The sequence below is a fragment of the Poecilia formosa genome, unplaced genomic scaffold (genome assembly GCF_000485575.1).
Source record: "Poecilia formosa unplaced genomic scaffold, Poecilia_formosa-5.1.2 Scaffold408, whole genome shotgun sequence".
In the NCBI taxonomy this organism is placed as follows: Eukaryota; Metazoa; Chordata; class Actinopteri; order Cyprinodontiformes; family Poeciliidae; genus Poecilia; species Poecilia formosa.
In genome coordinates, this window is record NW_006800347.1 from 146,679 (window position 1) to 165,983 (window position 19,305).

Genomic DNA, 19,305 nt, shown 5'->3' on the forward strand with positions numbered 1-19,305 from the left:
TCTTCAGCCGGCTTCTGATTGGCTGCTTACTCCAAACAGTAGAGTCACGTGACCAGCAGCTAAACCATCAAACAGGAAGTAGAGTCAGGCGGTGAGTTGCGTTTTCTCATGTTTTATAACAGTTTCAATATTATTTAAGTTTAATAAATAAGAAGAATCTGATTTTAAAGTTTTATTTGATGAATCTAAACCTTCAGTGGAGCAAAGCGCCGCTTCTGTTCCTATAAAAGCTGATTTTAATTGGTCTGTTTTCGGTCATTTCGCTCCTGTTAAACGACGCAGTGACCTAATGTAACATCCCATAATAATCTTTAGTTTCTGAGACGTTCAAACAGACCTTATCGGGCATTCTGTAGACTTTCCTGCTGATTTAATAATAGAACCAGAACCAGGAGCTGATTAGATATGAAGTCTAAACACAGGAGCGAGTCCGAACCAGATTAACGAGCAGAACCAGAATCTGATACCAGAACCTGAGATCAGTCACTCTGAATGATTAAGATGCTGATTGGTTTAAAGTCTGCGGCACATCAGGAGTCATCATCATCAACAACCTTTCATTATGACGGTTTGTCGTCAGTGCCTTGATTCAATCTGCTAGTTTTCCTGTACATATAATAATAAATAAAATTATAATCTGGATCTAAGATTATAGTCTTTAATCCCAGATCTAGTCTTAGAACTGGGATTAAATGTCAACTTTTATTGACTGGATTTTATATGCCTGTCTGTAGATTAGTTCTGTTTGACCTGCAGAGTTATTTGCTGAGACACTTGTTGTGAATTTGTGCTCTATGAATTAACTGGATTATTATTATTATTATTATTATTAATTTTTTACTTCAATATATTTTTTTTACTAAAGTAAAGGCAAAAAGTGTTTGGAACAGAGACTGATGATAAAACTTGATTTAATATTTATAAATGACGTCAGACAGAAAATATCAAGTTTGGTCTAAAGACTAAAATGAAAAACTTATATTAATAAATAATAAAATAAATTTAGAGTGAAGACTCAACATAAACTTTATGGGTTCGATGCTTCCAGTGGGACCCATAAGGGTCTGACAGTACTTCCTGTTTATTATTTTGACTACAGATGGAAAACATTAAAACAACAAAGCTTGTGTGCAAACAGGAGGTCTCACTTCAACATGTTCTGCTCCTCTAGACTTGTGGAGGTTCTCCAGGTGGTTCTGGATCTCCAGCTGCTAATCGGACCTGTGTTTGTGTGTTATCAGTTTCAAGATGGCCGCCGTCCTCCTCGCCCTGACCCTGGCTGCTCCGGTGCTGCTGGTCGCCTCTGGTCCAGTTCCTGACACCAACAATGGGACGGTTCCTCTGGTTCTGTGGCACGGGATGGGTCAGTCTGCTCTAGAGTAATACAGCCAACTACAGTCAGAGCCAGAACCAGAGAGGCTGGAACCGGTACCGGTTCTGGTAGCTCTATATCAATCCTTCCGTCCTGCTCTGACTGGTTCTCCTACCAGTCCGGTTCTGTTACTGGTTCTGTTAAAGGGGCGGTATCATGTAAAATCCACTTTTCTGATGTTTCCATCATGCTTTCATGTTTTTCTTCATCAAAAACAAACCAAGAGTGTTTGAGGAATCCTTTAGTCTCCATGGCAACCATTCAGCCGCTAAATGCCTGGGTGGACTTAGCTCTGCCTCCAAGACGCAGCTCCTCCCCCAATTGGCTCCTTCAGACTAGCCAGCAGCAATTGGCAAACATCTGCTGAGCTCATTACAGGAGCTGCTGCTCAGAGCGACGCTGGTGAAAACATTAAAGGGTTAATAGAGGAGCCATGTTGGGACGACTTCCTGGAGACGGAGCTTCAGGAAGACCAGGAGCTTCTTAAAAAGACAATTTTAAGGAGTTAAATTACAAATTTCTTATAGGTCATATTTGATATACAGCATTTTTATAACAACTGAAGGTAACAAAGTTACTGGATTATGTTATAAATTGGTTCTGAAGTCGGGGCGGCCGGGTCGGACCGTCACAGCTGAGGTTCTGACCCGCTCCTGGTTGATGTCGGCCAGGAAGAGGCTGTGCTGCTTGTACAGGTCGTCGTTGAGCGGGTCGTGCCAGTACTGGGCCTGAACGAGGCTGAAACCCAAACAGAACCGTTACGGCAGGCAGAAACGGGACGGTCGTCATGGTAACTCACCGTTTCTGGACCAGGTCGCTGTAGGCGCCGCGGTTCAGCGCCTCCCGGATCATGTCGCAGATGTGGGAGCTCTCACCTGGACACCTGGGCAGCCCGTACACACCTGAGCGATCAGAGACAGCTCTCTGTTAGACGCCCCGGTTCTGGTTCTGTTACCGGTTCTGTTCTTGGTTCTGTTCTTGGTTCTGTTCTTGGTTCTGTTACCGGTTCTTTTCCGGTTCTGTGTCCTCCAGGTGACAGTTGCTGCAACCCGCTCAGTATGGGATCCATAAAGAAGATGATGGAGGAGGAGATCCCAGGGATCTACGTTCTCTCTCTGATGATCGGGAAGAACGTGGTCCAGGTAACCAGTCCCCATGGCAACGGATTCCCATTGAAACGCTGTAAACATTTTAACAGAATTAGTCTCTATTTTGTATTTTATGTTCATATGTGAAATACATATTTTGTGTTTCTGGAACGGCAGCTACGTCGCTAACAGCAGCGATGAAGCTGAGTCTCTGGGTTTTAATTTCTGCTTCTAACCAATCTGATTGGATGCTGGAAAATATTGGTGTGCGCAAGTTGTGCTAAAAGAAGTTAGCCTATCAGTGAAGCTATGCTATCCTAAAATAGCGTCTCAATGCTAAACATGTAGCGTCTAAAGAAGCTCCATGAATGATCAGAGTTCCTGAAACTTTTTGCTTCAGTTTGTTGGTTGAAGAACCTGAAGAACAGATTAAATCCATAAATGTGTTTGTTGTTGTTGAGCTCAGATGTTTATTTATTCAATAACTAAGCAGCAGGAAGAGGTTTGGAATGGAAAAAGATGCATTTTTGCAGCCATAGATTGATTAAAATGTGATTAACAACAGAGTGACGGTTCGTCCTGCAGGACACGGAGAACGGTTTCTTCCTGGACGTGAACACTCAGGTGTCGATGGTGTGCAGCCAGCTGGCGCAGGACGCCCGGCTGCAGGGCGGCTACAACGCCATGGGTTTCTCCCAGGGAGGCCAGTTTCTGTACGGGAGTTTGTTCAGAAGGTTTCAGCCTGAATGAGGAAGCTCCGCCTGACTCCTGTCCTCTGCTCTTACAGGAGAGCCGTGGCTCAGCGCTGTCCCTCTCCACCAATGAGAACGCTGATCTCCGTCGGCGGCCAGCATCAAGGTACACTCTACGGTTAGCTCACTTCCTGCTGGGAGTTTCACATTACTGCCTAGAGTTTCACTTCTGCTGCAGCTAGTCTGCAGGAGCTCAGCTTCATGTTTCAGAGGTTTCAATGTGTTGGTATGGAAGAAACACCATCACTGCTTTTAGCAGATTTTACCTCAAGAGCCACAAGAAAACTTGTTTGGAGCCACAAATGATACATAACTTTTAGAAAAAGGCACCTTATAAATTTTGATAAACATCCACTATAGAAAATGTATTGATATTTTTAAAGAACCCCCCTTTTATTTTTATTCTCAGGTTTTAAAGTAAAGAAAAAAATATGAAACTTTTGCAAAAAGGGAAAGCTAAGTGTGCTACGCGCTTCCAAAGTTAGCAAATATGCTAAAGCTCTAACTACAAACATTAGTTATCCTAACAATACAGTGCTACACCAACTTAGCATTTAGCCAAAGCTAATGATAAAGTGCTAACTTCAACCTTTTAAATTAGCACTTTAGAATTTATCTGAAAAATTAATTTGGGGGAAGCTAAATGTGCTAAACATTACCAAAGTTAGCAAAATGCTAAAGCGCTAAATGAAAAATTAACTCCAGTATTGGCGCATTAGCAGACCCACATACTCTGATTCTCATCCTGAACAAGCACAAAGTGACGGTAGGAAGGAGTGGCTCTTTTTCAGCAGGCAGAACCAGAACCAGAACCGGGGCGTCTAACAGAGAGCTGTCTCTGATCGCTCAGGTGTGTACGGGCTGCCCAGGTGTCCAGGTGAGAGCTCCCACATCTGCGACATGATCCGGGAGGCGCTGAACCGCGGCGCCTACAGCGACCTGGTCCAGAAACAGTGAGTTACCATGACGACCGTCCCGTTTCCCGGTTCTGCCTGCCGTAACGGTTCTGTTTGGGTTTCAGCCTCGTTCAGGCCCAGTACTGGCACGACCCGCTCAACGACGACCTGTACAAGCAGCACAGCCTCTTCCTGGCCGACATCAACCAGGAGCGGGTCAGAACCTCAGCTGTGACGGTCCGACCCGGCCGCCCCGACTTCAGAACCGCTGACCCGGATCCCGTCTGTTTCAGGTCGTCAATGAGACGTACAGGAAGAACCTGCAACAGCTGCAGAAGTTCGTCATGGTGAAGTTCCTGCAGGACACCGTGGTGGACCCGGTCGATACCGAGGTAACCGACCCGGTTCTGGTTCTGACCCGTTGAAATCCACAGGCTGAGGTGATTAAGCTGCATGTGTTTCCTCCTGCAGTGGTTTGGCTTCCTGAAGGCGGGTCAGGCCAAGGAGACGGAGACACTGCAGGAGAGCGCCCTCTACAGAGAGGTAACAGTCCAACCGGACCAGAACCACAAAACAGCAGAACCCACTGGAGCAGATCCTGTTGGCGTTCTGCTGCCTCCTGCTGGTGAAACTATGAAACTGAAGCTTTTCACTCTGCTGTGGAAATGGTTCATCATTTAGAGCAGCGGTCTCCAGAGAGGCCCGGCATCCGGCATGTTTTATTCTCTCCTGCTGGTGGAAACAGCCTCCTCAGCAGGTCAGGGTTCTGCTCAGGCCTAACGAGCTTCATTGGATCCAGGTGTGTTAAACCAGGGAGAGAAATGAAACATGCATGATGCCGGGCCTCCAAGACCCACTTCGGACACCCCTGATTTAGAGGAACAAAAATTTTAATAAAAAATAATTCCTTCAATTTTAAAATCAACTTGTACAAAAAATTATTTTTCTACTTGAATGTTCACCAACAGCTGCTGCTGGAGGGGTCAGAGGTCAGTGCTTCCAGCTGAAGCTCCCTGATGTTCTGCAGATCGCTCCATTTGGTTAAAAGTTCAGAACCAACAAATGTTTTAAAAATAGACATAAATGCTCATTTTAGCAGTTTTACAATTATCTATATTTACTCTCATTTTGTTTCAACTTTATGGTAATTTACATTTTTTCTTTACATAGAAGACAATATAAATGTTTTTTGTTTTAGAACCTACAAAAAAAAAAAACGGTTGTCTTTTCCCAACATTTTCTGTGAAGTTTGCAGTTTTAAATGGAGTTTTGTTCAGCTGGACTGAGGGAAAACGCTGTTCTGGTCTGGAAATATTGCACAAGGTTCTAGCTGTTCTGGTTTTAGTCAGTCCAGTTATTTTCTCATGTTCACTAAATCTGCTTCAGCCTGACATGCAGGAAGAGTTTTAACATTAAAATCATAGCTGTGTCCTGTTAAATCTGAAGAGGGGATGAGATTTTTTAACCTCTGAACTGTTTGGATGTTTTCTCGTCTGGACTCGGTTTAAACAGTTTACTTTTTAAACTCTGTTTTCCTGCAGGACCGTCTGGGCCTGGCCGCCATGGATAAAGCCCATAAGCTGGTCTTCCTCTCCACAGACGGAGATCACCTCCAGTTCAGCAGGGAATGGTTCACTGCCAACCTGCTGCCCTTCCTCAGGTAGACCAGCAGAGGGCGCTGCAGCAGAAACTCCTCTTTTGCACTGATTCTTTCCAGGTGATTTTAGCTTCCTGTTGTGAATGATGCTGCTTTTAACCCAATAAAGACACAAACTTCCTGCTGTTATTGCAACATTTTAATGACTCAGCACTGATGAGAACATTTCAATTTGGACCCAAAAATAAAGAAGTGAGAAAAAAAGAAAACATGTTTACAGATTGGTCACCACTTCCAGGTGAATCAAGGTGCAGCTTTCTGTCTCCAACATGGAATGATGCTAACGCTCGGGAATGTCCTGGGAAACCTGGAGCTTTATTCCCACCTGATCTGGATTGTTTGAACCGGATTGAACTCAGCAGCAGCAAAGTGATGCTTTAGTTGGTTTTCTAGGTGCTTTAACAGGAAGTTGCATAATAATGAAACAGGAAGTGGAGCAGGAAACGAGGAAGCGTCTTGACGGCCGATTGGCTGCTGAGAATCTAATCTACGCTCTCAGCTGTTTGCTGCCGATTGGCTGGAGGATCTGCTCCAGGCACGAGCAGCCCTCTCATTGGCTAATGAAGGGTCAGCTGCAGCTGTGATTGGCTGATAGGAGGCGGGGGGGGAGGGAGGGGGGGGGTTAAATCATGAGGTCTGAATCTCAGTCTACAGTGTGACATTAGCTGGTGGGCGGGGTCAATCAGTCAGGTGGTGAGGGGGCGGGGCTCCGCCTAGCCTGCAATCTCCGTTGCTGTGGTAACAAGCTTCTGGCCATCCCAGACGGTCTTGAACTGCTCCGGAACAGGAAGCTCCGTCTGGAGGACAGGAAGGACAAACCAGTTCAACCAAACTAAGCAACAGCTTTTATTTTGATGTTTCCAGCAGGAAGTGTTCATGCAGCATAGCTGTTAGCAACAAGAGCAGGTCAGAGGTCATTTACGTTTGTTTTGTTCTGAAATGATTCAAAGCAGCGTTCAGGTGACAATACATTCATGTAGTCATTATTATGAAGCTGAAGCTAGCATGAGCTGGTTGCTAAGAGACGATAGCATCCCATAATAATCCAGTAATTTCACTGGCTAATAATCAGGTTCATCCTTTCACAATAAGACAAGCAGCCAGGAGATTCATTATAGATAAAAAACTGAAACTCAAGTATCGAACACGAGTCCAGGTCAAAGGTCAAGTCAAGTCTGAAGTCTATTTGAAGCTTGATAATCTGCTCTAATCAATCAATCAGACTTCTGACTTCCTGTTAGCTTCATAAACATTTCAGCTAAATTCAGATCAGGTTTCTGGTCTGACCGGATCAACAGTTCCAGACCCGACTGAAACCAGAACTGAACCGAAACGGGTCCAAACATGGTCGACTGTCTGCAGTTGGATTCTCCAGGTAAGACACTGACTGCTCAGAGGTAATCCGCCTGACCCCGTTTTTTTGAGGAGACTGTGTTGGACCAGAACCGGTTCTGAGTTACTCACAAACTCTCCGTCCTTGTTGGGAACCAGGATGTTCATCTCGGAGCTCTTGGCGCTGATGACCTCACAGCTCAGCGAGTCTTTGCTCAGGTAAACATGGCAACCGTCCGTCTTGTTGATGGAGATGGTCGGGATTTTCCCCATGACCTGCAGAGAGACGGGTCTGTCAGCAGCTGGAACCAGGACCGGGTCCAGAACCAGGACTGAAACCAGGACCGGATCCAGGAGACATACGCACCTGGACCTTGACGTCTCTGCAGTTGATGACCTCCACGATGCCGACGACGTCGTCGAACACCAGACCCATCTTCTTACAGCTGTCTGAGGATCAGCAGCGCTTTATTACATCACAGTTTAAATCTGAAAATATGGCTTTAACTTTTAAATCTGCTGGAGCTTCATCGGCCAATCGGCATCCTGAATCACTGCCCAGTGCTCTGATTGGTCAGCTGATCAGATATTTTTATTTTTTAGGAAAACCTGAAGCAAAAGTTTCCTCATTTAAACAGTTTCACAATTTAATAAGCTTCTGATATACAAATACAATTAAAATATGAAGTTATGGAATCTCAGATTTTTATTTAAACAGTTTGTTCAGCTCCGTTTTATGGTCAATGATTCAATGAGTGATTTCTAAAAACGGCCAGCAGGAGGAGCTGTTTCCTCACTGGCAACACAGGAAATAAACCAGGAACGTAAAAATCTGATTTTTAATCACGAATGATTGTGGACCTAAAGGTTCTGACCCGGTTCTGAGCCCTTACCGATGGTGATGGAGTTGATTTTGCCTTTGACCTGCAGCGTGCTCTGGTTGCACTTGTAGGCGTAGACCACCTGCTTCAGCTCCGTGTTGCTGATCACCAGGCCCTGGGCCCCCTCCTGGTTCTCCTGCAGAATCAGAACCAGAACCAGCGAGTCACAGTGCTCACAGCTCCAGATGCACAGAGCCACCAGAACCACTCACTCACCACTTTCCACTTCTTTCCCTCCAGCTCCAGAACTGGCGGCAGCGTGCGGGTCGGTGCGGCGGACCCGGCGGGTCGGGGCGTGGCCGAGGAGAACGGTTTGGGTCCGGTACGGACCGGGGCCGCCTGGCCCGCCTGGCCCCTCAGCGCCGGGTTCTTGTGGGTTTTCTGGTCATCACTGACGTGCTTCAGGCCTGACAGGGTTAAAAATCAGAGTGAAGCTGCTGCAGCAGAACCGAACAGAACCTCAACAGAACCTCAGCAATGGAAAATATTAGAGATTTAAACCTTAAATTTAATAATATTGATATTATTACCATATTCTCTGGACTTTAAGGCACCTAAAAGCCTTAAATTTTTTCAAAAATCAGCAGTGTGCCTTATGTGTGCACTGACGGGCGTAAAGCGTAAAGTTCGGACGGCAGCAGCGATGAACCAATCAGGGATTGTTGTCCGAGTTCTGCAGCATAGCCTCGGTAAAAACCAGATCGGTTTTTCCACGCATCACCGTCCCTGTTCATCTGCGACTCCATGCGCGCCCGTCTCACTGCTACTGTGGAAAAGGAAGCGAAGCAAACTAATTCGGAGTTTGCCGTCATTCCGGGAGGATTAACAAAAGAACTCCAACCGCTGGACATCGGTGTAAACAGGCCGTTCAAACAGAAGTTGGGAGCGGCGTGGGAGCGATGGACGACAGACTGAACACAGTTTACTGAGACGGGAGGCGGCGCCGGGCGAGTTACGCCTCCAATGGATGGAGGATGCCTGGGCTGATGCATCGGCCTTAACTGAGCTTCACTAAAGCCGCATCGCTGCTGAACAGCCACCTGGAAACGAGTCCGACTCCGATGATGAGAGGGAACCCGGCATGTTTGATGGAAAACATGCTGCTCAATTCAGATAAGAAGAGGACGACTTTGGATTTGTGGAATTAGAATAAAAAATAACCTGAGTGTATTGTTACACAGTCGAATAAAGTTAAACTAAACTTACTGTTTGCTTTCCGTTACCTTTTTTTTGCTGACCGTATGTTTTAGCATGCGCCTTATAATCCGGAAAATACGGTAAATGAAAATTATTTATTTTCCTTTTTATTAAACATTTTTCTGTGAAAAATATAAAGAACTGAATTTCTCAAATACAAAAGACATTTATAAAAATACATCTTTATATAAATTTCTTGTATTTTTGGTCGATTAACCTCTGACCTCTGGTGATGTCGGATCCCTGGTTGATGGCGGCGAACAGAGCGTTCCTGCTGGTGGCGCCGCCGCCGCTGCCGCCTCCTGGAGCGCCGCTCAGCTCCTCGGGTGGAGGGGGGGGGCCCGGCGGGGGCGGGGGGCCGCCGGCCGGCGCGCTGGGCGGAGCCACAGAGGCCGCGGCGACCGGACCCTGAGGACGGCGAGACAAGATGGACGTCAGCGACAAATAAAGGGATGGAATTGGTCCGGTTCCGGTCCAGGTCCGGTCCGGTTACTCACAGTCTTGCTCCAGCTCAGGCCGGTGGTGTGGTGCTGCTTGATGTAGTTCTGCAGCTCGGTCCAGATGGAGACGTAGGCCTTCACCCAGTCCACATGCGTCTTGTCTCTGCAGGGACAGGAAGGGACAGGAGACATGAGGAACCCACTTCCTGTCTGGACAGGAAACAGGAGGCAGCTGTACTGACTTCTCCTTGTAGTCCTTGAGGACCCGGTTGGTGTAGAACATGGCGGCGTCCTGCATCTCCTTAACGTACGGACCGGGCTTCGGAGCCTGATGGAACCAGAACCGTTAGTTTCTACCAGACGCCAACGGTCGCTAAGCAACAGCACCACACATTCTCTCCAAACGAACCAGCAGTGAACTATGAACACGAACCAATTCAGAATCACACACACAGTCGGGGTGTTACCATGGCAACCCATCCAAGGGCGGGAACGCTCTCGCTGACAGCAGACAGGTGGTTGAAGAGCGGAGAGGTCCGGTTCTGCTCCCGGAACGCCTGGACCTGCTGGATCGCCTTGGAGACGGGCTGCAGGAGCGCCGTCAGAACCGACTGGGGGGCAGAGGGAGGATGACATCATCAGTAAGACGGTGACATCATCGGTAACATCAGAGCAGCAGCAGATTCCCCTCTTGGTTCTGGTTTGACCTCTGATCTCATCCAGAGGTTCTGCTGCTCAGACAGAACCGGGCCGACACCAGGAGCCAATCAGAACCTCTGTTTTGTTTACATGCAGGAATAAACTTGTTTTATTGAGTCTAAAATGACCCGGCTTGGTTTAAATGGACCGCTGTGGTACCGGGCCAGATAGATGGTTCTGATCAACCAGCTGCAGAGGTTTGGATCCGACTGAACCGGGTCAGAAACACCAACTGTCTGCTGCTATCAGAACCAAACCGGGTTGGGTCGGTTCTTTACTCACGTCTGAGGGCTTCTGGGAGGAGGAAGCGGTGGCGAGGAGCTGCCTCTGGCTGGAGAACGCCTGCTTCATCATGTCCGCCTGAGGAGGAGCACAGAGCAGGGTTACCATGGCAACGCCGTCTCCACGGCGACGCCCCGCCTGTGGGGGGGGTCAGTGACCTACGTGTTTCTGGACGTCTCCTCCGATCTGCTGGCTCAGGGCGACGTACTGCGCCACCGGACCGCTGATGATGTCATCATACGCCTCCACGAACGCCGCCACGGCTAGGAGGGAACAGACAGGGTTCTGATCCAGACCGGTCCTGACCCAAACTGGTTATGAACCAAACCAGTTCTGATCTGGACCTGTCTGACCCAGAACCCAGAACAGAACTGGTTCTAACTGGACCTGTGAATTCTTTTGTTTTGTAGAACCTTTAGGAGAACCAGAACCGGTCAAGCCCGGCTTACCTCCCCCAGCAGAACCTGCGGCGCCGCCCGCAGGGCCCGACACGGCCTCCAGCCGGCCCACCGCCACCTCCAGCCGCTGCACCAGACTCGCCAGCTCCGCTGCCATTCCTGCAGGAGACAGGAAACAGGAAGTGACACGACTGCAGCGGTTCTGATCCAGAAGGAGTTGGTCCACCCAGATCCAGCGGGCCGGGTTCTGCTCCTCCAGAATGGGTTTGGGTCAGCAGCTCGTTAGCGGCCCGCTGAGCTCTTAACGAGCTGTAGCTCATTAAAGGATCAGAAAACTTTCCACAACAACCAGGCGGTTCTGCAGGTACCGCAGATCGGGTCGGTTCTGATTGGGCTATTGGTTCTGCAGAGCTCACACCCAGAACCAGCCGGCCACACCAAGGGTGTTCAAAGTGAGGGTCGGGGGCCGTTAGCGGCCACAGATCAAATAAATCAGGACAAAAATACTAATCAACTTAAAATCTACTAAAATATTAGACGAAATAAACATTTCTTGTGTTGCCACGGTAACCAAGACTACATGTAACCATTGATTGTTACACTCTACAGGAAGTGTTGGCAGATGAAGACCTCCCACTTCCTGTTTTTACTGGAAAAAATATGAAATATTCTGAAATATTTTGTCTGTTTTCTTCAATCGAGACCAAAATAAAATTGGATGATTTAATTTAATGAGGAAAAAACATTTCAAGTTTTGGATCTATGATCCCGTTCCTACAAAAACAAATATGTTTAAAATCATTCATGTTTAAATTATCGTCATGTAAGAAAAAAAAAATAAAAAATTTTGTAATGTGATTTTGGAAAAGTATTTTTCATATGACAAAATGTTTGTACACCCAGAATCCAGCTGATTTCTCCTGGTTCCTTTTCTGCATTTTAACCAAATTTATCATCAAATTTGTTTAGATTTGTTTAAATTTAACTCAGACTGCTGCAGGCCTGAACTCGTTTCTCCCTGAACTTCAGATGAAAGTTTCCAGAAAAGCGACAGACGGGAAATCCCAGCTGAAGCTGCAGGAAGCCGGTCGGACCGGCGGTTCTGAGGAGAAACGGGTCAGAACTAGGAATAAACTGGAGTTTCCCGGGAATTTACAAAAACTCGACTTTATGAACTCAGAATCCCAAAGAAGAGAGAACCTGAGAAGAACTGGAGGAAAACCGGATGCCTCTCTGGTTCTGATCCGATTCTGATCCGGAACCCATTAATGAGGCTCTGTGTCACTTTGGACCTTCATGAGGAAACCAGTTAAACGTTAACCGGAGGCAACACCTTCAGGCAGGGTGGGGCTCCCAGGTGACTGACTCACCTGCAGGGGGCGGGGCTTCAGGGGACAGACAGGAAGTAAACTGAGGAAAACTGAGGAGCCAATCAGAAGCCAGCAGGCAGGTCTGGTTCTGAACTTTCGGATCAGAAGTGTTGCCAATAGAGCTGAAACAGGAAGTTGCTGAATAACTGGGAATTAAACCACAGAAACCCTTGGAAAACTCAATTTGGTCCAAAATCAGAAAAACTGCGGTTCTGATCCACTTCAGCAAAACCGAGTCGACCCAACAGAACCGCATCCTGGCTGACCTGCAGAGAAATCCTGAAGGTGTCAAAGTTCCTGCAGGATTCACTTCCCGTCAACCCGGACAGCTTCTGCAGAACCCAAAAGGTTCCGGTTCCATCCCAGCAGAATCAGCCTGGAACCTTTTGGGTTCTGGTTTGGCCTGTGCGGGGTTTGACCGGCGGAGGGGGACAGACAGAAAGCAGGGCGCGTCCCGCTCTGCAGCCTTCATTCCAGGCTGAAAGGTGTTCCGGCCGCGGAAGGATACACACCCAGCCGCCCGCAGCGCGCAGCCTTCACCTGGACACAGGTGGGCCACAAATGACGTCCAGGCTGCTGACGTTGTTAATGAGATTTACCAGCCAGGCTAAAGCTAAGCTAGCAGCGCCGGGCATGTTGAGTTCACATCTGCGTCCCGTTAGATGTAGACCCGGCTAACCGACCCGCTACCTTCAGACACAGAACCAGTACCACCGGCCAGAACTGAATCAACAGTTCCGTTGGTCCTGTGCAGGAAGCCGCTTCAGAACCGAGGAACCACCTGCAGGGGTTACCAAACCATCCAGAACACCGTCTGAAAACAGAGCCGCTGCAGCGGGAGGGGGGCAATTAAACGGGTTAACTAAACGGGTCAGAACAGCTTATTTAACCCGACTGGTTCTGTTGGGAGCATTGAAATGGGTCAGCTGACTGCGGCAGAACCGAGCCGGTTTGATTATCTGGACGGAATAAACACCGTTAATCTGTTTTCCGGGTCGCTCCCTCCCTGAAGTTCCTGATTTCTCCGTCTGTCTCCTCTCCGTCCCACCAGCCGCTCCCAGTTCCGCTTTGTTCCCCTCACCAGTAAACGCAGTGAAACCAGTGACATGCGTTCCGGTTCGGCCTACCTGCTAACTGGGTCTAGCAGTGATTTGGTCCGTGTTCTGTCGCAGGGTGTGCAGACTGCAGAGCAGACAGAGCTTCGGTGGGTTTCTTCCTGGATGAAGTGAATTTACCCGGCTGGCACCGCGGCGTGTTTCCGCCCCTCTCAGCCTGATTCCTTTCCCATATAAGGAGCGCGGAGGCAGAGGGCAGCGGCGCTCTGACGCCCAGAAACCACCGCTTTTCTTACTCTCATCATGGCTGCAGCATGCACCGTCATGACAGCAGGAAGCAGAAACTAAACATGCTTCTATCTGCACGCTGCAGTTAGCGCCACTCTGCAGTCAGAGGCGCACAGAGCTGCACATGTGCACCAAATCGGATGCAAAGCAGAACTCTGCTCTTATGTAGGACAGAAACATACCTTGCAGTGAAGCTGCAGGAGCAGAAGGTGGATGAGGTGAAGAAGAGGATGGAGGGGCGGGTTGTTCGCAGAGCAGGCCTAAACAAACCCCCAAACCAGCAGGGGGCGCCCCGTAAATGACAACAGATCAAAAATGTTATTTGTGTTATTGAGAATATTTTGAAACAATGCTGGACACTGCAAACTAAAATGTTACCAGCACTTACAGCATTAATGGAAACTTTAGCTCCACTAACGCTAAAAGGCTATGCTAACATGGTACTTAAAGGAAGCTAATGATAAACTGTCACGCTTATCACCAGCCACGATTAGACCAGTGACTCAGTCTATGTTAAAGTTCTTGCTATCACCTATCAGTGAAGTTGCGCTTTAGGAACTAATTCTTTGGATCAGTCGTTTCACTCGTGGTTTCAGTTTTTTTGTTGTTGATTTTGCTTTAAGATTTATTTATGGGAAGTTAAGTGTGCTAAATGTTTTCAATGTTGGCTAAGCCACTAAATGAAATACTAGCTCCGCCGTTAGCGCATTAGCAGAAGTGTACCCACCACTGTTAATACAGTTTCAGCCAAGATAAATTAAAATATTTTATACAGAATTTAAATTTAAGACTTAAAGGAAATATAAGTTCATTTTATAAAACTGTAAAGAATAATTGATGGATTTCCTACCAAAGTGCTCTGATGCTTTGTGTTTGTGCTCAGTTTGTTTACAGTTAGCTCAGCTAATTAAACGTCCAATGCTGCCAGTGGGGATCGGGCCCCAAGTCTAATTCTGCTGCAGGCCTCAGAACACTTTGGGTCGGCCCTGGTTGTTGGGATGAACCGGAACTATTCCCAGGTCAAAGATCATCAGCTTGTACGACCAACATCAACAAAACTGATGCTTTCTCATAAAACCAGAAAACAGCAAGTTGTCTAATGACAGGAAATGACCTCAATCTACTTCCTCCTTAAACGAACTGGGACATTTCTGTCTGCTTCAGTTTCAGGAGGAAACCATAACGGCTCTTAGAAGGTCACATCCAAACACCAGCCATTATAGACGTCATCATCACCATCATCATCATCATCATCATCATCATCATCATCATCAATGAAGCAGCAAAGAGGAGCTGAGGTTAATGGGCTGAGAAAAGTCAATGACAGGATAAACTTCAGCTGAGCCGTCTGAATGAGACGATCACCGTGGCAACAGCAGATGGATGATGTTCGGTTCCCATACAGAAAATAAAATCCTTTTGAATGATTATTTTTATCACAAAACTAATAGAATCAAAAAAATCAGGACTGATGGAAATAAAGTCATGTAAAGAGTAAATATGTAGTCTGTACAAATACTGATTATTCACTTATATTACAAAAGATAATCTGTGAAACAATAAGGTAAGAAGAAATCAGTACTTTATAAATGTAATAGACTGTTTTCTGAGGAGCTACAAAGAGCCAGGAGAGGATGGCAGTTCACCACTGGACCTCCAGGGGGCAGCAGACTCCGTAGGAGCCAAAGGGCCAGCGGCAGCGGACGCATCATGCTGGGTTTGCCATCCTAACCATCGTACTTTGGTTAAGTTATCCTAACTCCTTCCAGTTTCTCCAATGCTCTTCCTTCACACTGAGACGTTTTCAACAGACAGCAGAGAAAAGTCAATACAGAAGCAGCAGATCCAGAACCACACAAAGAAGCGACCCACTAACTCAGATACAACCTGATTGTTCTTTAAAAACTGCACAGAAACAAATAAAACCGGAAAACAGCAGAAAGAGCAGAGCTGGTCATTAAATATGACAGACGGGTTTGTAAAACACCCTTTAGTGAAACAGTGGACCAAATACCTGCATACGGTATGATACCAGAGAACATTTCAGGAAATAACAGGAGAAAACCAGGCGAATATCGTGACAGAAATGATCTGCAATAAATAGACACTTAAGTCTACATCATTAATGGTCTGCTTTGGTTTACTTATTAACTCACAATAATCACAATCCAAGCAGCTCTTTATACGGTGCAGAGGTGGATAGAAGTCACATGGGTATCTTTTAAACAAAAGATTACTTCTGAGTAGGCATGCTGCACTGTACTTTTTACTTTCACTTTAATAATGTCATTATTAAGTGTTGCTAACTGCTAGCACTTTCACTGAATGAAAAACAATGTTCAACCAAAACATGTATCAGACAAACATCTAGTTTATGGCAAAGTGAAACCTCTTGTTTCTACACAATCTTTGGGCTACCTGGAGGTCAAGTGTAAGCAGTAGATATTACTTCTTATTAGTACTTATTATTAGTACTTCGCATTTGTTTCATGAGTTTTACGTCGACTAAAAATACATATAAGTTTTTTTTTTTCATTTTAGGATTTTCACCAAACTTGATATTTTGGTCAAAATAATTTTGGTTTTTGGTTTAAATACTAAACCAGATCTTATGAACAGTTACTCGGTCCTTAATTCTTTTACAGTCGAGTCATTTTTTGATAACTTCTTTTACTCACCTGGATAAAAATGCATTGAATTAGCGCTACTCTTACTTTAGTACAACCACTGGTGGATCCCCGTCTATTCGTCGATTTTTTCTGTTTAACATGACTCCTAATTACTCGTGAAAAAAATCGTCTATTCAATAATTATTTTAGATTTTTGGACAACACGTCTACAACGGTCAAAAGAAAATGTCGCTCGGGAAGCTGAAACACGAAAGCCCAATGCTAGCTGACACGCTATTGGCTGGCGTTAGAAAAACCATCCAATCCAGGAGAGACATGTACTTTCGTTGGCTCTGATTGGCTGAACCCGTTATCGTGGAGTTAAGAGCACTATGGGCATTAGCTAAGCTTCTGCTAAGACGGTTTCCACCGTGTATTAACATATAAGGCTATATTTAGTGTTTTAACTATTAAAATACGGAGTTATAAGCATTTTTAGAGGAAGTCTAAACTATTTATGGGTATTTGTGGTCCATAATTTCCTTGTATGTCACTGTTTTAATGTTGTCCACACTGGTACTGCGATTCATTGTGCAGTCATTTTCGGATGTTCTCCAGAGAACCATCACAACTTTAGCTCCTGTCTTCTGCTAACAACCAGAACCTGTTTAAACCAGTGACTGAAGAACAAACCCAGCAAGACAAAGATCTACAAAGAAAAATCAGTCAATTTTTTTTCTACAATAAACTTTTAAAACATTTTATTTAGATTTACAGATGATCCAGTTTCATTAGGTTTGACCACAGATAGACGGGAAGACGATTCCTCATTAAACATTAGAAAAACAACCAGTGCCTCCCTGTTCTGGCTTCACAGTGAAATCTGCAGAGCTGAGGTCCTACAGGTAACAGGAGCTGAAAATCAAGAGGACAGATGGATGAGTAGAAGCAACATGGTGTCGCTCTGCGTTTCTTCCCCCGGCCAGGAAACAACCAGGCTGCTTCATGGTGGTTCTGGTTGAGCAGATCAGAGGAAACCTTCTCATCAATCTCCTGCTTCACATCTGAATCTATAATTTCCTCTTTTGATTTTTAGAAAAGCAACATTCAGTTTTCACATATTTTCTCAAAACTATTTAAATTCCTCAGCTTTAGAAGTTATGAGCTTTTCAGGACAAAGTATAATCGAGCAAAATAAATAAGAAAACATTCAATTAAAAGCTCATCATCCAGATAAAAATCAGGGTTCTGGTGACGACCTGTCTAAGCAGGAAGACTACAGATTAAAATCCCATCCTGTTTCCCCTTTAATAGGAAAGTAAAAGCTTTTATTGAAATAAAACCGAAGCTAAAATGAGGCACACAGTCGGAGAAGCTTTCAGTTTTTCTCCCATGTGAGCTTCCTGTCTGCAGCGACCAGCTTTGAATCCAACCCACCGGCTGATTTCAAAGCAACACCAGAGACAGAACGGGGTCAAAGTTCATCAGCAGCATCTCAGAGGAGGGGCTCAGTCAGCGCCTTAACAGGCTGCTCTCCAGTGTGCGACAGGATTTCAGAATAAAAGCCCACTCGGACCGTCCGGTGGGTCAACAACACAGGAAACACGCAGACATGCAGCAGAACCTCCGGCCCGGTCCAATCCGGCCCGGCAGTCCTCATGCAGGGATCTGGACCGGCTTTGGGTCGGTAGCTCTGGTTTGGTGGCAGTGTTTGGTTGCGGTGTGAGCGCGCCCAGCCGGCACGTCGCTGAAGCAGGAAGTGATGCGTCCATCAGTAGACATCGTCTCACAGTGAGTACCCAGCGGCCCAGAACCCATGAGAACCCGGTTCTGGCTAGACCCGGCGCTATAGCAGCTCCTCGCGGGGCTTCTTGGTCCTTGGGGGCCCCTGGCCGTTGTTCAGGGAGCCGTTCTGGGGCCGCAGCAGGTGGCCGCGCTCCTGGCCCTCGTCGCTGTCCAGGTCCGAGTCCGAGTGCATGAGGGCCGAGGAGGCGGGGCCGGGGGCCGGCTTCAGGCGCGCTGCAGGGTGGCACAGGGGTCAGAGGTCAGATCATGCATTCTGTAGGACTGCAGCTAACGATTAATGCAGCAAACAATTAATCTATTGATTAATCAGATAAAAAAATGATAAATTTCTGCAGGCTGCTTCTGATGACCGAGTGTTAGAGCCAGGCTTAGAAAAAACATAATTATGAGAATAAAATCATAATATTACCAGAATAAAGTCATCAGATTAGAATAAATTGTTATTTAAACTCCAACACAAAAAATAAAAATGAGGAATGTTGAACATTTTGTGAAGTTCCACTTTGTTTTTGGTTTTACAGATTAGGAATTATTTAATCTTTTAACACATCAGCATCAAATTATGAGCAGCAGGAATTTGAAACAAATGAGAAACATTTTATTTATTATGTAGAAATAATCAGACGGATCTCTCGCTCTCATTAAAATAATTTATCTGGTTATTTTACAACTTTGTTCTGTTAATATTATGACTTTATTCTCGTAATTTAAATAAAAATGTCTTAGACTGGCTCTAATGCTCATATATTATACAGCAGGGGTCACCAACTCCAGTCCTGAGGGCCATCCTGTACTTTTAGATTCACCTCTGCTCAAACACACCTGGATCAAATAAACTGCTCATTTCCAGCCTATTGCAGAGAGGAATGAGTGCTGGTGAGGGAATTCAGACATTCTGGAGCAGGATGGCAGCCCTGGGGGAGTTGGTGACCCTGTTATACACAATTCTAGAAATACATGAAAAATGCAAATAAACAGATAAATCAATTAATTTTTCAAGGAAGAAAATCTAAATTTTCTTCCTCAAAGTCAATAACAACAATCCTTTAGTGATCGATTGTGTGTGTGTGTGTGTGCGGTTGTGTGTGTGCGTGTGTGTGTGGTTGTGTGTGTGTGTGTATGTGTATGTGTGTGTGTGTTTGTGTGTGTGTGTGTGTGTGTGGTTGTGTGGTTGTGTGTGTGT

The 19,305-nt window shown here is 46.0% G+C and overlaps 3 protein-coding genes across 5 annotated transcripts in view; 1 reads left to right on the forward strand and 2 right to left on the reverse strand.

Moving 5' to 3' along the window:
• Window positions 1-2: 2 nt before the first annotated feature.
• Window positions 3-5,889, forward strand: ppt1 (palmitoyl-protein thioesterase 1 (ceroid-lipofuscinosis, neuronal 1, infantile)). Its single transcript, XM_007576471.2, has 10 exons — window positions 3-91; window positions 1,242-1,363; window positions 2,405-2,514; window positions 3,046-3,173; window positions 3,248-3,318; window positions 4,063-4,165; window positions 4,234-4,324; window positions 4,402-4,500; window positions 4,580-4,651; window positions 5,650-5,889. The coding sequence occupies exons 2-10, from the start codon at window positions 1,249-1,251 to the stop codon at window positions 5,770-5,772; spliced, it is 912 nt and encodes a 303-aa protein (XP_007576533.1). The 5' UTR covers window positions 3-91; window positions 1,242-1,248; the 3' UTR covers window positions 5,773-5,889.
• Window positions 5,890-16,477, reverse strand: cap1 (CAP, adenylate cyclase-associated protein 1 (yeast)). 3 transcript variants are annotated; one of them, XM_016663216.1, is made up of 13 exons: window positions 16,386-16,477; window positions 11,046-11,153; window positions 10,759-10,859; window positions 10,597-10,674; window positions 10,083-10,226; window positions 9,858-9,943; window positions 9,673-9,778; window positions 9,400-9,583; window positions 8,195-8,385; window positions 7,991-8,114; window positions 7,465-7,547; window positions 7,230-7,373; window positions 5,890-6,562 (listed from the first exon to the last, which is right to left on the reverse strand). In XM_016663216.1, exons 1-13 carry the CDS (start codon window positions 16,399-16,401, stop codon window positions 6,479-6,481), a joined length of 1,449 nt encoding a protein of 482 aa, XP_016518702.1. In that variant the 5' UTR covers window positions 16,402-16,477; the 3' UTR covers window positions 5,890-6,478. The 3 variants fall into 3 exon arrangements, with proteins under 3 accessions (XP_016518702.1, XP_007576532.1, XP_016518701.1); XM_007576470.2 differs by lacking the exon at window positions 16,386-16,477 and adding an exon at window positions 13,492-13,636; XM_016663215.1 differs by lacking the exon at window positions 16,386-16,477 and adding an exon at window positions 12,365-12,635.
• A 583-nt stretch (window positions 16,478-17,060) lies between these two features.
• Window positions 17,061-19,305, reverse strand: part of kiaa0319l (KIAA0319-like ortholog) — an 18,360-nt gene continuing 16,115 nt past the window's right edge. Inside the window, exon 25 of the mRNA XM_007576473.2 lies at window positions 17,061-18,335. Coding sequence (XP_007576535.1) covers window positions 18,163-18,335 — 173 coding nt within the window. The 3' untranslated portion in view covers window positions 17,061-18,162. The remainder of the gene's footprint in view (window positions 18,336-19,305) is intronic.